The sequence below is a fragment of the Carex rostrata genome, chromosome 30, assembly GCF_964058835.1.
Source record: "Carex rostrata chromosome 30, lpCarRost1.2, whole genome shotgun sequence".
In the NCBI taxonomy this organism is placed as follows: Eukaryota; Viridiplantae; Streptophyta; class Magnoliopsida; order Poales; family Cyperaceae; genus Carex; species Carex rostrata.
The window spans coordinates 3,852,712-3,870,074 of NC_135947.1; the positions used below are offsets into that span (position 1 = coordinate 3,852,712).

The 17,363-nt window shown below is 36.4% G+C and overlaps 2 protein-coding genes across 2 annotated transcripts; both read left to right on the forward strand.

Moving 5' to 3' along the window:
- Positions 1 to 10,422: 10,422 nt before the first annotated feature.
- LOC144546853 (putative F-box protein At1g58310) lies at positions 10,423 to 12,831 on the forward strand. The gene is made up of 5 exons (XM_078295424.1): positions 10,423 to 10,560; positions 10,655 to 10,726; positions 10,891 to 11,967; positions 12,205 to 12,369; positions 12,462 to 12,831. Exons 3-5 carry the CDS (start codon positions 10,945 to 10,947, stop codon positions 12,699 to 12,701), a joined length of 1,428 nt encoding a protein of 475 aa, XP_078151550.1. The 5' UTR covers positions 10,423 to 10,560; positions 10,655 to 10,726; positions 10,891 to 10,944; the 3' UTR covers positions 12,702 to 12,831.
- Positions 12,832 to 14,004: 1,173 nt separating this feature from the next.
- Positions 14,005 to 16,018, forward strand: LOC144546876 (putative F-box/LRR-repeat protein At3g59170). Its single transcript, XM_078295461.1, has 3 exons — positions 14,005 to 15,114; positions 15,237 to 15,401; positions 15,492 to 16,018. Exons 1-3 carry the CDS (start codon positions 14,155 to 14,157, stop codon positions 15,732 to 15,734), a joined length of 1,368 nt encoding a protein of 455 aa, XP_078151587.1. The 5' UTR covers positions 14,005 to 14,154; the 3' UTR covers positions 15,735 to 16,018.
- Positions 16,019 to 17,363: the final 1,345 nt, after the last annotated feature.

Consider the following 17,363-nt stretch of genomic DNA (forward strand, 5'->3'; position numbering starts at 1 on the left):
AGCAGGTCCTCATCATTGAAGGCGATGGATGGTCCTTTATCATTTACCAAAGCAACTTCTTGCATTTTCTTTTCTGCGAAGTGCGCTTGGAATTCTTCGGGGTGTTGAAGTGCATATATGAGCACCTCCCTCAATTCCACGGACATCATCAAAATGTCAAATATGCTGACTGCAGCCGGTATGTTCCTGAGCTGGGACAGGATATTATAGTCATTGACTAGGTATTTTGAGTTACTTGGCTCAGCTTGGTCAAGGGGATCTTTTCCTTTAGCTTTGGCTCTTGGTCTCTCAGCTTCATCATTCTAAGGTGGTTGACGCTCAGGGATATTTGTACTCGAGCGGAGCACCGCTTGGCATTCCAGCCTATTGGTTCTAACATAAGTAACTTCTTCATCTGAGTCACTCGAGGAACTATCTCCATAGACAACCACATTGCATGTGTCGTGGTTGTCATCATCGTTTTCTTCATGAGGGGTTGAACCACTCTCCCCTTTTTCAAGCTTGTGGGCCATTATGGCGGCCAGAACATCTTCCGTGAGGAAATCCAAGAGTATTGGCAACAAAGGGACACTCTGCATGTGTTCTTCAGTGTCTTGTGCTTGTTTTTGGGCTTCAAGAGGTTTAGATGTTTCAGCGGGTTTGGCTGGTTTCTTATTCTTCCCGCTCCCATTCTTGTTTGGTTTGCGATGGATGACCCGATCTTGGGGCCTGTGGGGTTTAAATTTTGATCCCATTTTGCCTGAGGTGCTCTTATTAGATGCCTCAGTTGTTTCTTGGTCTCTTTGGAGAGATGAACTATCCAATCTCCATCTGTGGGATAGTCTATTTCACTTCTTTTAACTGTCTCGACATGAGAAACAACATTCACCTGCTCATGAGCCGCATGAGCACTTGGCGCTAGGTGCATGCGACCATCCTTGATTCTTTGTTCGATCAGGTCTTTGAAAGCCTAACAATCTTCTATTGGGTGACTCACTACCCTATGATATGGGCAGTATTTGGGATCATTGACCCTGTTTGCTTCTTCAGGGTGCTTGCACCGGGGCAACTTCAGGCCGTCTTCCAATGCTTGCTTGAAGATCTTAAAGGTTTTCTCTCATTTAAAGGAATATTTTTTATTCTTTAATTCCTCAAAGGTTGCTGTGTAGCGATTGTTTTGGTTACCGCGGGGGTTGGACGGAGTGCGTCTATTGTTAGCTCTCCCCATATCTTCATCAGAGGATTCAGGGTTTTCATTTTTAACGGCATAAACTGCCTTAGATTCATTCCTTTTGGGAAAGTTGTTCCTTGGTCGCGAAGATGAAGCTGTAGGTTAATCTAACTTCGCGTGTCCTAAACGGGATATAGTATCAATGAGTTCTTGATAGGTACGGATATTGGCGACACTTAACCATTCCCTCATTTTGTCAGATAGATTTTTAATTATGAAATCTATTGTTAGTTTGTAATAATCTAGAAGTCAATAATACGATAAATTATCATAAAGCTTTGTTCATGAATTGAATGTTTATATCATTTTGTTGCCTTGAGTATTATTGCATTTATGGATCATTTTGAGTTCATGACTGAAATTGTGAAACTCCATAATATAGATGATATATACTCTTAAAAAGGTCACTGACCAAGGTAATTAGCAGGAACACTAATTACCGCTGTAAGGTTAGTATGTGGATTAAAAGATGGTTAAGTTTTACAAACCACTTGACACGAGATGACATTTTAATCACATAGATACATGTTATAGGAACATGGTATTTGACAAACCCCGAATGAAACATTAAATAGAATTGTGTTCGTGTCATTTATGTTTTCATTCAGTGACAGGTTCTAAAGTATGAGGTATTTATCGTTCCCACTAAGAAATATGTATGTGTGATTGTTATCTAACGATGTCCGTAAAAAGCAGTCATAACGGTAGCTTTTCCATATGTATAGCTCAGCTGAGGAAGTGATAGTTTACCAAGAATACTATTTGTCTATCGTATCTCTATACGAGATGTAGCATCACTGGGGCCCCTTGATAGAGTTAGATTATCTGCATGCGGTATAATTACAAGAGTAATTATATTTGATAATCTGCTCAAGATCAAGAAAAGATTCAGTTAGCAAGGATGACACACATCTACCTTGAAACTGATCTGATAGCTATGTGACAAAAGAACTGACACAAGTAAATTGTTTACTGGATCGTGATATTGTACAGTACAACATCATCTGTGTAATTGGATGGTCATGATGTATACTGCCAGATGCCGCTCATGATTATAGAAGTTAAAATAGTTTTAACGCTATTTACCAACATAACACAGATCCTATTGGGTCACACCATATAGGAGCTACTCGGAGAATCTTACTGATTAATTATAAATTGATTATGATTAATATTAAGATGGTTATAATTAATTATACATGATATAATTAAATTATAAATGTCATATAAAAATGACAAGCAGAAACAACGGTTAATTTATAAACGTACACGTTACATTATATAAAAGTTACCGAACAACGACCGAAAAGAAATATAATTGTACATGACAATCATATATATATATATATATATATATATATTTGATTTGGATTTTAATTGTTAATTATGGATTTGAATTATGGGTTTAAAGCCCAAAAATAATCAAAGCCTTAATTAAAATTAAAAGCCCAAAGTCATAGCCCAATTTATAAAGCATTTTACTAATCATGACACACCACCTTCCACACTCTTCTACATGCTTCTACATCCTAAGGTATCATGCAAGGTGGCATGGAATGAAAGGTGGCATGGCATTTTAGTAAATAGGTCAAACTTGAGGGATATTTTGGTCATTGACGAACCTCCTCAAATGCCTATAAATAGAGTGGTGAGGTGAAAGAGAAAAATTACTAATTCACGTGTTAATCTGATTACTTCGTTAATTATAATTTCTCTCTTCCTTGGTTTCGGTTTTCACGAGATAAGTGAATAGTGTTTTTGCAGAATTCCGCAGTTTACGGTATTTCTGGCAAAAGAAATAAACTGCTCTCCGGTTAGTCCTGGTGGATAACCAATAGAGGTATCATCCGTTTGATACTCCGAGGCAACCATTCCTGATCGATCTACTCGCTCGGTCTGCATTCCAACTGTGATTTGGAAACAAGGTATAAACATGTTATATTAATCTATTTAATTGGTAAATAGATTAAAGCTTTAGAAAATCAATTATGGAGTAGATCTGTAAATAGGATTAAACGGATCTTCTTGATTCATTTAATCCGTCGCTTAAGTTAGATGTAAAAACTTTGTTTTACTCTTTCCGCAGCTTAAGCAAATAAATGAGTTTGAACCGTCAAAACCCAACATCTATGGCATCCTTCTCGGACATAGGGTGTTGTACCCTGACGCTCATATTGCGCCACCTGATGATATATGCCATGACGGATTCACCGGGTTGAGGCTTCGTCCAGGCTAAGTCAGCCAGTTCCATTTGATTGGTGGTGGCGGTGAATCTTTTTATAAACAGGGACGCCATCTGGTCCCACGAGCGTATGCTTCCCGGTTCGAGGGAGCAATACCAATCAAATGCTGGTCCAGTCAGACTTTTAGAGAATTGTCGGCAAAGGAAAGCATCCTCTCTAGCCGAGTCTGCACATTGTACCATATAATGGTTGATGTGTGTAACATGGTTAGGCTCATTCATGCCATCACCTGAAAACTTGGTGAATAGAGGGACATAATACATCGGACGATATCTTGGTATATCGAAGGCGGGATGATATGGTTTCCCTATGCGATACTGGGGCGTGCTTGGGGTTATTCCCATTGTTCGCATTTGTTGACTTATCATCTCTTGGATTTCTTCCATAGTAATACCGGGGGGAGACTGTTGTCTCTGAACTTCCCAATGGACTCTATGTCTGTTCTGGAGATTTGTCCTTTCAATTTATGAGAAACCTGCCTGATTCACTGGCAAGTCGTCAAATTCAGGTTCAGTTGGACCCTTCCCACGAAAGATAATTGCCATTTTCCTTTCCCTTTCTCGGGATTGATGTAACTCAGCTCTCATGTTTTGGAGCTCAGCTTGCATCTGGTTAAACATGTTCAGTTGCTCTAACACTTATACTGTCATAGTATCCCGCTGACTTTCATGTGGCGAAGTTATCACGGCATTATTGAAGCCTTGAACAGAGCCGTCAAGACGTCCTTCGGTTGACAGGATTGGAGGGTCTATCTTTACTATGGACAGGAGGGTCATTTGAGTCTCTCATCTCATTACTTGGCCCATCACCAACTGCGTATACGGCATGGTTAACGTTTTGATCAGGAAATTCCTCTTCTCTTGTAGGACCTTCTTGTATGGTTATCATATAGACAGATGCTTCATCGTCTGGTTCGGAGGGTGTTGCTATGACCATTCTCTTCTTGTGGATGGCAGTTGGAGCAACAACTGTCAAGGTTTTGGGTTGAGATGGGCACGGGTTAATCCGTGCCCCCAGCCTGTCATGTACGCTGGTCGGTCTTTTTAGAATTTGAAGGGTTTGACTTGATTCCCCTATGTCAAATTGCTGAGAGATACTAGCACGCATCTCTCTGCGGGACTTTGGTTTCAATGAGGCACCATCGGGTGCCCCCAGCTTTGGAGCTGATGACATGGGTTTGGTCATGGGATATGAGGCTTCCTTAAATGCCCCCAGCGTTTGGGTTGGGAAGGTAAGCCTGGTGATGACAGAGGGTTGAGCGCTTTTGGGTGCCCCAGCTTTTGAGCTGGTATGCTTGGCGCAGAGGTTGTAACAGGAAGAACATAGTTTCGATTCCTACGCTGTTTGAGCCTGTGGAGTTGCTTGTGGGCCTTATAGATGACCAGTACAGTTTTGTCAGCCGTTTTGGGGCTGAGGTTTGAAGTCATCCTTCGCGGTTTTTAGATGAAGGAGACGGGTTGGGGAATTTCTCCTGCTGCACGTATGTGTGCAGTGGAAGAGTTCCTTTTCACAATTCTCAGAAGAGAAAAGGAGTTACGGGTAGGAAGAGCCGATTTAGCTACCAACTCATTCTGGTAGGATTGAAGGAATCTCTTTTTGGTGGCAGGGGACAGCAACCTGATTGACCCAAGTCACTTGTTTAGAGGCGCGTTTTCTGTTGCGCCTGGATTTGGGAGGCAAGGTAAAGGTTTTTCCATCTTTGCCCTTTGGAGTGAGGTAATAACACACCTCATCTCCCACTTCAGCTTCCTCATCGGTTATGGACCTGAGGGATTCCTGTTCAGTTATAGGAGCAGGTGCAAAACATTTCAGCACTTCAGAAGTTGGGAATGCGAAAGCCCCGAAAAACATCATCCCTTCATTAGCTGGAAGGTTGTTCATCTGGCTGGTTGCCGCATTCAGGAAGTTCATCATAGTCATTTTCCTGCAATTTAAATAAAACTTGACACTTCATTAGTCAATTTTTACTTGAAGAGTGAGAACCTAATTTTCTTACATGAGTTTAGCCCGATTACTCAGTTTATAGACAGCGATAACGAACATAAAAGGACAAGACTTTACCCAAACGATCCAATGACTTGTTGCTTTGGGAATTTGGAAAGTCATTGGTTACTTGGGTATAGTTCCTTTTATATTCGCATCGGATCCCGAACCTGTCTATAAAACAATGTCCCACCGGGCGTGCCAAAACCTGTAGGTGGCTAAGAGCTGCCCTAAATGAGAGATCAGATTTTATAAATGTGTATGTCCTGATCCCTTTCAGTGCAATGGGGACAGGTGTCCCGAGATTTCTCTCGGCTTTCCTTTTGGTTCACCCTTGTGACAAACCTATGATTCATAATCGGTCCGTCGGGGTTTTATTGATTGTGGGGACGTTTAACTCCCGACGGGCGCAAGCCCCCGCCGTTAATTACATCAGACGACCTTTCGGGTCAGTGCTGAATACCTCGTTCATTCCAGGATTTACGCCTATTTTGGTGTAAACTGGGTAATTGGGGCTAAAATAGGCTCATGTAAGGTTCATTTGGTCATTTGGAAGGTTCTCGATTGATTTGGACATGATTCGGACATTCATTTTGGTCCTATGTGCATGTGCATGTGCATTTAATATTTTTAAGATATGTGAATATGCATCAAAATGTCATTTATATGATTTATATTTAAGACAACATGTTTAAAATATTATTTTTATATTTTATTTATAAAAATATGTCAAGAGAGGGGCATTTTGGTCATTTCACGTTATGGCTGAAGCTTGGACATATTCAATTACTACTTAAAATGGTAGAAAATTAAATTTGGATTCATTTGGAATTGGTTTGAGTTAATTTGGACTTAAAAATAAGAAGTTATGGCCAAAAGGACTGAAAAGGGCTTGTCTGTGAAGTTTTTGTACTTTCAGGGACCTATTTGTAATTTTCAGGGACGCAGACTGTAATTTGAGCTTTTGACAAGGTCTGGAATGAAAATTGGGCTTTGAAGGGCCTATTTGAAGAGATTTTATGCTGTGAGGGGCTTATTTGTAAATTCCTAAGGGTGTCTCTGCAAATTTTATATAAACAGAAGGGTTTATATACAAAAGGATTTCATTTAGTCATATTTGGACTTTGAGATTGGTGCAGGGCCTTCAAGATACCATGTATTAATGACACGAACACAATTCAATTTAATGCTTTATTCGGAGTCTGTCAAATACCATGTTCCGGAACATGTATCTATGTGATTAAAATGACATCTCTTGTCTATAATCTGTAAAACTTGACCATCTTTTAATCCACATACTAACCTTATAGCGGTTAATTAGTGTTCCTGTTAGTTACTTCGGTTAGAAACTTTTAAGAGTATATATCATCCATATTATGAAGTTTCGCAATTTCAGTCATTAACTCGAAATGATTCATAAATGCAATAATACTCAAGACAACGAAATGATATTTTATTAATCATTCAATTTATGAACAAAATATATATGATAAAATTATCATATTATTGACTTCTAGATTATTACATACTAACAGTAGACACAGAGTCTTCTTCAGGAGAAGATGCGAATGAAACCCAAATTCTCCCAACATACATATCTTTCTCAAAATGGTTGTCAATAAACTCGAAAGATCTCTCATCCACCTGACATGATCTCCCATCCACCTGAACTGTTGGTGATTTTAATAATAACAAAGAATTACACTAAACTGCACAATGGGTTTGTTGCCTATTGCAATTAATACCTTTACAATTTTTCTGACTGTTCAAATCTAAACACGAAATTTGATTTAAGGTAATATGAATTGGTCGGTGCCGACGTTTTTATTAATATTCAAATTTAATTATAAATTATCAAATCGGCTCCTAAAATCCGAGTATTTTTATGAATTGGTCGGTGGCCGGTCTGGAAATTTTAATTTTTTTATGATTAAAAATTCATTTTTTTTAAAATATTTATTAGATTATTTTCTTTGATGTATAATTAGCATAATTATAATCAACAGTTTAAATAATGTTTATCACGTCATAGCGAAATGGCTAAGAAAATGGTACAATATCTATATAGCGCCACTATAATACGAAATGGCGTCAACAATGCCATAGCTTTTATGGTTCGAAAACGCTATAGCGACTATAATATATAATTAGCATTATTATACCATTAGGTGATTGGTTTGAGCATTATTTAAAGAACTCAGATTTTGGTGGCAGATTTGATAATTTATATTTTTGGTTGGATATTAATAAAAATGTCGGCGGTGAACCAAACTAAAATCATTTCTAAAGTTTAAGCGGTTCAACTGCGCATGGACCGGACCAGCTGTAAAACCCAACCGTTAAAACCAAGCAATTAACAAGAGAATATTTGTTGCTTATAAAACCCCTTGGGGCTGTTCGGCAACACCCCTTAATCCTAGTCTCTTTCCGACAGGTTAGTATTTAATTTGGGGGCTTTCTCCCCTTCTAGCTATTCAATTCCTACTAGGGTTTATTATTTTGATGTATACTTTACTTTCTAATCGCGAAAATTAAAGTAGCGGGACTGTTAAATTAAATTTGATTTATTTCTTTTGATTTTAGTTCTTTCTGTGGCCATCTGAACTCTTTCGTTTGCTGTGATTAGCCAATTTCAGGTAATTGTCTCAACTCACATTTTCTTTGATTCAATCATCAGTGCCTAAATTTATGATTGATGTTCATTCTTAAATCAGTAATTGTCTTTCATAGTTTATAGAGACTGGTTGTGAGAAATTTTACTAAAAATTATTGGACTTTGAGTTTAATTGGGTTTTGGGGGCAAATTATGAAACCTAGAAGAAAAATTGGTGTACTAAGAGATTCATTTCATACTACCTAGATATGTTAATCTAAATTTAATGACTCAAGTAGACGGTTATGAATCATTCAACTTAAATTGGAAAATGGGAAATGAATGCTTACTTTGCCCAAAAACAATGGTACCCCCTTTTATGTTTTGCTTTTGGCATGAATTGTGTGCGTGTGTGTGGTTTGAAACTTTCTTCTTGTGAATTTTTGTTAGTACAATGTAAAGACTAAAACAATGTGTTTTCGGTTTGCTGATTTTATATAAAATTTAAATGGTCCTTGACTTTGACTAAAACAATGTGTAAAGACTAAAACTTTCTTCATCTGAACTCTTTAGAATCTTCGTGTGTGGTACATCCCACATTCTCATTGTGCCAAAGGTGTTAATTTGAATTTATTTTAATATGCTTGACTTTGTTCTAACTTTGTGTTTATATTTTTTTTCAATTTTAGGAATTGTCAGCCGCTGTTTTGCCTCTCGAATTGCCAATATTTTCGAAACTCAAGAATATGACTGTTGTTGTTTGTATGTTTTCTTGTTGCCAAATTGTAACTTGGATTCTAAAGAGTTCGCCAAACTTGAAAAAGCTTACAATACGACAACAAGAAGAAGAATGTGTAATTTTTTCTCATTATTACTAAATTTTTAAGCTTAGTCTCTTCACTTACATAGTTTAGTAAATATCTCATTTGTTATTGGTTGCAGTTTTGTTATGAAAATGAAGCTAGTATAAATGACCCAACTAACGCCTCATCGACAATTAAAACATCTCCATGCAAAAAACTTGAGATAGTTGAGGTCAAATGCTACAAATATAATAAGATGGTACAACAAATGATAGACGCTTTGATGGATGTTACAAATGAATTGGAAAATCTGAAGATCTATTTGTCCAAGTACAAATGACAATAGAGTTTTAATTTGGAGTTGTTATGTGTTTTGTTATTCGCTACTTTATATTAATGGTAATATGGCTTTATAAGTTGGCCTTAATTTGTGATGTGATACTGTTTATGTTTGGTGTGAATTTGTACATGTTTTGTTGTACCAACTAGTTTGTTCAGATGTATGATTTTCTATTTATTGATCGGTTTATGTCATGTCAGGATTTGATTCAATTTGGTTTTGCAACAGGCACCTCTATATGAAACCAGTATTAAACAAGTATTATATGAAATCAATTTTTCTGTTACTAAACTGCACTCTATCATAAGAGGGAGACGGTTTTGATTCTCAATATGAATATATTGGCATCAGTACCAGAAAAATTGATTTCATATAAATTAGGCAAAGCTATATTTATAAAATTATAATGTTTTGGCAGAAATTGTTAGTGGTCCTGATGCTCAATTTCAGTACATCTCTTGATTAAAAATTTGCATTTTCAATGGTCAGCTACTTAAATTTGTGTAAAAATGTCTAACTAATTGTGCGTGTAAAATTGATTACCCGACATCCTGCTCAGTATTGATTCAAATTATCCATGAAGATCACATAATTAAGATGTAATTGTATTGCTCAAATGGCACTGCTCAAATGCAATCAAATTAAGAAATCCTCAGGATTTGCAAAGTACCATTGGTATCAAAATTTATATCCCAGAATCTATGGAATTCAGGTCTCGCCGGTACCGGATGTTCAATTATTAAATCTAAACCATTCTTTATTGTGGCACGAATCTCAAAAATAGACACCCTATGTCTAAACCGGCACTGAATTTGTATTGCTTAGTTGGAGTTAATTTCAGCTCATTGGACCGAGTACGGTACCAGTAATTTTAATAAGACTTTTAAGAAGCGCTGTGAAAATTGAAACGGTATATTGGACTTGCTCTGTACCAGTAATTTTAATCAGCAGTATGCCTTGCTCTGTGAAAATTTTACTTTCTTTTTGGGCCTTTATTGGGCCAAGAGCAGGACTCCGGACTGAGGCAGCGCAGGCGCATGCATGTGATGTGATTTCGGTGAAACCCAACTAAAAATTTAAGTTTGGATCCAGACCGTCCGATTAGAATCCGCGTCAGTCCGGTCCGAATTGGAATTCACCGGTCGTTTCAATATTCCTGTGGATTCTGATCGGATGGTCTGGATCTAAAGTCAGACTTAAGATTACTTTTGAGGATCCGAATTCCCGATGAAATAGGGCACCAGTAAGAAAAGAAAGAAAGAAAGGTTTGTATTGTCGCCTAGAAATTAAAATCTCTCTTTGCTTCTAAAACCTAAATCCAATATCTAAATCGCACTTCACTTCGCCACTTGGATTCTCAAGCGGGGGTATTCAAATCCTTGCTACAGGTTAGTTTTAATTCTGCGATTTTTTCCCTTTCAGCTGCTCCTGCTCCTAGGGTTTTCTGGTTGATGTAATCTGACTTATTTCTTTTTATTTTAGTTGTTTCATGTCTGATATGGTGAATAGCAAACTTAACACTCTCCTTCGCGGACTGTCATTGGCCAATTTCAGGTAACCAGTTGGTAACCACTTTTCTGTTTTGGTGTTTGATATTTCCATGGTCTAACAATCATGTGTTGTGTATTTCCTTTGTTCCAGTAAATACTTTTTTTCTATATTTGGTTTAGTTTAAAGTTGTTTTTGTGCTTTTTTTTCTGTTCTTTTTTTGTTTTTAGCAACTAAAAGGTGTTTGAGGGAATGCCTTTGAGAGCTGCTAATTAAACCACGTAATGAAAAGGGTTGCCCGGCCTGATAAGCGGGTTGCCCGACTTGATATTTCAAGTAGAGGAAGTTGTGACTTCATAAGCGGGTTACCTGACCCGATACTTAACCACATCTTAGGGTTATTGAAAACGAAAGAGGCGGTGCAGACATGTGTGCTGTCAAAGAGGTGGCAGCACCTCTGGACCAATTTACCCTCCATCGACTTCACTTTTGATTTGGTTCAAAGGCGGATACTTACAGAATCAGAACATGATGATGATGATGATGATGCTGATGAAGATTATTTGTTTAGAGAGAGAGCTTCTTCTAGAAGGTTTAAACAATTTGTGAACACTTTGCTGCTGAGGCGCAAGCCCTTGGATTTGGATATGTTTCGTTTGTCTTGTCATAAACTTCTAGGGCTTGAAACGGAATGCATCCATTATGCCGTGAACCATAACACTCGAATTCTCCATCTTTCAATTGTTGGTTCTATGCCATCGTGCATTTTCACGTGCACATCATTAGAGGAACTATACCTCCATCGAGTTTCGCTAAAATCATCTGTCCATATATTAAATCTTCCTAATCTTAGAAAACTAAGCATGATAGATGCGGATCTTTACTCTAATCATTTGAATAATCTTTTTTCCGGATGCACAATTCTGGAATTTCTTAGGCTAGATACTTGTTTTTTAAGTGAATGCATAATTTCTCATGAATGTCTGAAGCATCTAGTTATTATGAATTGTTCGATACGAAAAGGAACCCAATTTTCTATTAGTACTCCTAAACTCGTTTCATTTTTGTATGATGGTAAATTATCATCATATAAAACAACTATAAACATGCCATCTCTAACATCCTCATGTTTAATGAATCGTGATAATATCGTGAGAGATTATGCATACTCTCTGACTCGATCATCCTCATATGTAATGTATGGTGATAATATCGTGACCATTTTCATGGAGCAGATGGCTACATGTCTTTGTTACCTTACAAATGTTGAACTTCTAGAGTTATATTTCGAGCGCGTTGGGTACAAGGTATAAACCTCATATTCTCATTTTGCAAATTATGCTAATTTTAATTTCTTTAGATCTTAACCTGTTGAACTTTTAGAGTTTTGTTATTATATATTGTACACCTTTATGCATTAGTGTAATCTAACAAAAGAATAGCAAAATTCTAATTCAATGCATATATAAATAATTTTAAAAATAAAGTTAAAGTCTGTATTTATGAAAATTATGTATATTCTGAATACTGTACTTGAATGATAGGTGTTAAATCCACAAGCTCTATTGTCGCTGGAATTGCCAATATTTCCCAAGCTAGAGAATATGACTGTAGCTTTTGGTGTGTTTGACTGTTTTCAATTGGTAACTTTGATCATAAAGAATTCGCCAAACTTGAAGAAGCTTACAATACTACAAAGAGAAGGATGTGTAAGTTTTCATTCCCAATATTACTATGTTTTTAATCTTAGTATTTTCACTTGCATGATTTAAGTAAAGACTTCATTTGTTATTGGTTACAGTTGTCTTCTGATGAAATGGAAGCTAGTACGGATGAGTTAACTAGCATAATTAGCACCTCATCGACAATTGCAGCAGCTTCAAACAAAAAACTTGAGATAGTTGAGATCAAGCACTGTATATATGATCAGATGGTACGACGATTGGTGGATACTTTGAAGGATGGTGCAAAGGAATCTAAAAATCTAAAGATTCATCTGTCCAAGTATGATAGTAGTGAACAATATTTAAAAAATGAATGATTGAGTTTTATTTTGTGACTTAATATTGTTTATGTTTGGTTTGAATATTATATATGTTTTGTTGTCTCAACTAGTTTATTCATATGTGATTTTAATGGTATCAGTTTGAGCTTGTATATTGTGCTGCGTATCAGTTGGGTCATATTTTAATATGATTTGATATGCATGTGGATTCTTAATTTATCTGATTTTTAAACCAACTTGTGCGTTTAGAATTTTGGCAATTTTCAGTATTTAAAAATGTGGATGTAAAACCCAATAAATGTTTAGTTGTTGCTATGTTAAGCCGTTGTATAGAGATGCACCTTCATTAGGTGCGTGCGAGTAACATTATGGTAAGAGAACTGGTACAACTCTTTTGGTACCAATAATGTTTTTTCATGATTCAGTGCAAATTTGTTGAAATTTGTATCAAAATCCTCATAAATCTGTAAGAGTCTGTCTGGAGCAGTGTATATATGGAAGATTAAAATGTAGTTAATCTCAATTGTGATGTAAATTCAAGGTGGGTTGATTTAGTCTGGAAAACAGTAGACAGAGAGAGAGATGATTTGGAAATATTTATAATGAAAGGTAAAGCCTTGTGTTCTCTTTCTCTATTTTTATTCTCTTAAGATGAGCCACTACCCATCTTAATTCTTAACCAAAAAATAATTTTTTTTCTTTCTTAAGATGGTCCTTTTTATGGGTCAGGATCAAAATCTGATCGTAATAGTCAGTTTCATACGTGTCAGTTTTTAATTCGTTATTTTTCCCCTTCAGTCATTTCTAGCTCTAGGGTTCATGATTTGAGTAAAACGAAATTGTGAAAAACAGTAGAAAATTTACACAAGATCCAAACAAATTAAACCGACAGGTGGCTCCCATCTGTTAGCTCCCCAAAACAAAACCTGTTTATATATTTGTTCCCATCTCTTAGCTCCCCAAAACAAAACCTGTCTCTCAGATCTTCTTTGATTCACAATCATCACTGACTAAATTTGTATTTATTTTTTAACCGTGAATCTTTTTGTTAGTTCGATTCAAGTTTTACTTGTATTGTATGAGCTTTGTTACTGAATCTTTGATGGTTTATGGAGTCTGGTTGTGTCAAATATTGAACTTGAGAGTTGAGAATAATTGGGTTTTTGGGCAAATTGTCAAACCTGGGAGAAACCTAAGTTAATCTAAGTTTAATGACTGAGTAGGCGGTTATGAATCATTCAACTTAAATTGGAAAATGGGAAATGAATTCTTACTTTGCCCAAAGCCTCAATTTGGCTCATGACAGCCTTGTGCATGTATTTCCCTTTTTCTTGTAAATGCCCTTTTTGTAGAATCTCTTTTTTTCTTTGTCATTTTCTAATTTATCTATGCTTGTGTTTGGGTGGCGTTTATGTTTATTAGCAAATGAAGGTGAACGGAAGGTGTTCGAGGGAATGCCTCTGAGACCTACTTAAAAACTAATATTGTCATGGAGAGGACTAATAACAAAAGTGGAAGAGATTGTGATTTCATAAGCAGGTTGTCGGACCTGATACTTCATCACATCTTGGGGTTGTTGAAGACCAAGGAGGCAATGCAGACGTGCTTGCTGTCGAAGCGGTGGGAACACCTCTGGACCTTTTTACCCTCTCTCAGCTTCAATCCTGATTCCTTTCATCGGCGTCGACTAATTAAAGAAGTAGAAGATGATTTGCTAAAAGAAGTGTGTTGGAAGAGGCTTGAAAAGTTTTTGACCACGGTGTATGTGCAAAACAAATTGTGTTGTGAGAGGCATGTAGAGTTTGTGAACATGGTGTTGCTCAAGCGCAAGTCCTTAGATTTGGACATGTTCAACATTAATGGCATTTGCTTAGATGATGAAGAGCAAGCAAGGGACTGGATCCATTATGCTGTCAAGCATAAAACTCGAGTTCTTAAAGTTGACAAATGCTTGCCATGTTGCTTCTCCCCCTACACAACATTAGAGGAACTCCACCTCTATAAATACTGGTGCAGAGAATTTGAATCTGGGATAGTAACTCTTCCTAAGCTTAAGAAACTAATCATTTCTTATGGGAAACTAGAATCTGATAATCTAAAAAACCTTCTTTCTGGATCCCCCGTCCTGGAATATCTACGGCTAGATAATTGCATTCAGAGAGAATGTGTAATTGCTCATGGATGTGTAAAGCATCTTGCTATTGTATATAAACACTCTGGTTATCCACGCGAACTGCTTATTAGTGCTCCTAATCTACTTTCATTTTTCTATGATGGTAAATTATTGTTATCATGTGAAACAATTCTGAACATGTCCTCTCTAACATTTGCATGTTTAGTGAGTCGTGATTCTTCAACGATCAATTGTTTGGCAGGGATGACTGCTATGCTTTCTTTTCTTGCAAATGTTCAACTTCTGGAGTTACATGTCAACTGCAATTGGCAGAAGGTATATATATATCTCATATTCTCATTTTCTGATTTCTATAGATCTTTTCATGTTCAAAAGAGTGTAGTAATGTTATTACAAAAATCTTTTTTTGACCATGTGTTTATATTGTTTAAATATAGGAATTGCCAGCAGTTTTGCAAATAAAATTGCCAATATTTCAGAAACTCAAGAATGTGACTTTTGGTTTTAGTAGGTCTTCTTGTTTCCAAATGGTCTCTTGGATCTTAAAGAATTCGCTAAATTTGAAGAAACTTACATTATTGGAACAAGAACGAGAAGAATATGTAATCCCCCTCACCTCAATAGTAATTTTTTTAAACCTTAGTCTTTTCAATTGCATGATAAATAAAAGTTTTGGTTTTCATAAATTATAGTTGTTTCATGATGAAAGAGGAACTAGCACAAGTGAGTCAAAGGATGCCTCATCTAGGGTTGCAATATCTTCATGCAAAAACCTTGAGATAATTGAGGTCAAGAATGAGATACCGGATCGAATGATAAAACGATCCATATATGCTTTGATTGATGGTACAAAAGAAAATTGGTATACCTATTTGTCCAGATATAGATTGCAGTACTTGGTACATGGTAGAAATTTTACCCGTTCTCTTTTCTAAAACCTTGAAAATCTGACAAAAATCAGTTTTTGTTTATTTGAAGTTTCTTATTATTTTGCTAGTTGCTATTTGTAATATACTCTATATTAGTTGTAATATGATTTTTTATGTCAGTCTGATTAGCATCAACTTTTTATTCAATCTTGTGATGTGACAGTGTTTATATTTAAATTCTGATGCAACCAGGTTCTGTGTTAAGTGACTTGGGTCAGGTTCAATTGGCTCTGGTTCATCTCAGGTTATAAATTTATTTGGATTCGAGTGCATTCCTGTAGTTCACTTAATTTGACATCTCAATAGATAATTAACAGTATAAGTACGATTTGTAATTGTTTTTTTTATTATTATTATTGAACCAGCAAGCATCACCCAATGGAGGTTTCTGATGGCTATCAGATTAAATTTAGTTTGATGTTCCATAATATCTATTTCAATTGTAGCTGATACTGTATTAATACAAATCAGTTTAAGGTGACAGTCATCTTAACCAAAAATTATATTAAAATTATTTTTATTTTTAAAACATAGATGATATATTTTTAATTTTTACTAATGTTGTAATGATAAACAGTTCACCTTCATACATGTTGTAAGAGAAACTTTGGACCCTCATTTTGCCGAAATTTTTATTAATAGGAAATATATTAAATAAATATTGAGATTAGAGAACGTTTTTGGGTTTTATCGAAATATAGGAAAAACGTGGTGTTTTATCACGACCTTTGGACGTTATGGTTTATTACAGTCAGAATTAGTAACAGATTAACCATTCTAACTAGATTAACTATTTTCTAACTGAACTAGGAAATAAACCGAAAAAAAAATCCCGTCCGTGGTAGAGAGCCAAACTCTGTCCGTGATATATAGGAACGGCCAGACTACTGCATAATACATTAAATATACAAACCTGTCAGGAGCTTTGTCAGAATAAAACAATTATACACTATGTTACCTCGACACTCCTAGAAAGCCATTGTACCCGTGTCCGACACGTATCTGACACCGACACGCCTCCGACACGCGTACGATACGTGTCAGACACGCCAGCTGGCGTGTCCCTACCCGTCTGATACGGTCTCTGACACCTGGTTGACCCTTTCCGACACGGCTGGATACGTCTGCAGTCAGGATACAGTCATAATCGAACCGCAGAAAGAGGCCAAGCGCGACCCGCGCTCCTGAGCCGCGAATACACCGAGCTCATGAACCCCGCCCAAACACACGCCAATTTACTTTCTTTCTTTTTTTTGCCTTCCGCGCGATTCGATCCCTGGAAGCCCATTTGAGTATCAATTGAATACCACTCTACTAGATGTTAGGGAAAATTGATTATTTACCACTCCAAAACCTTCCAATTGTGAAAATACCATTCTAAAATTGAAAATTGTAACAATGCCACTCTATAATTGAAAATTGGTCATTTGAGTATCAATTTTATTTCTTTTTTTTTGTTATCTGTCTTTTTGCATTTTGCAAGTTGTGTATGCTTAGAACATTATTTTCAGCAAGCTAAAACAATATGCTTAGGACAAAATTCCAAGATTAGTTGTTTTGGCAGTTTCAATTAAATCATGCAAAAAACTCCCACAAACATACTCCAAAATAACCTCAATTAAGAAACTGAACCAA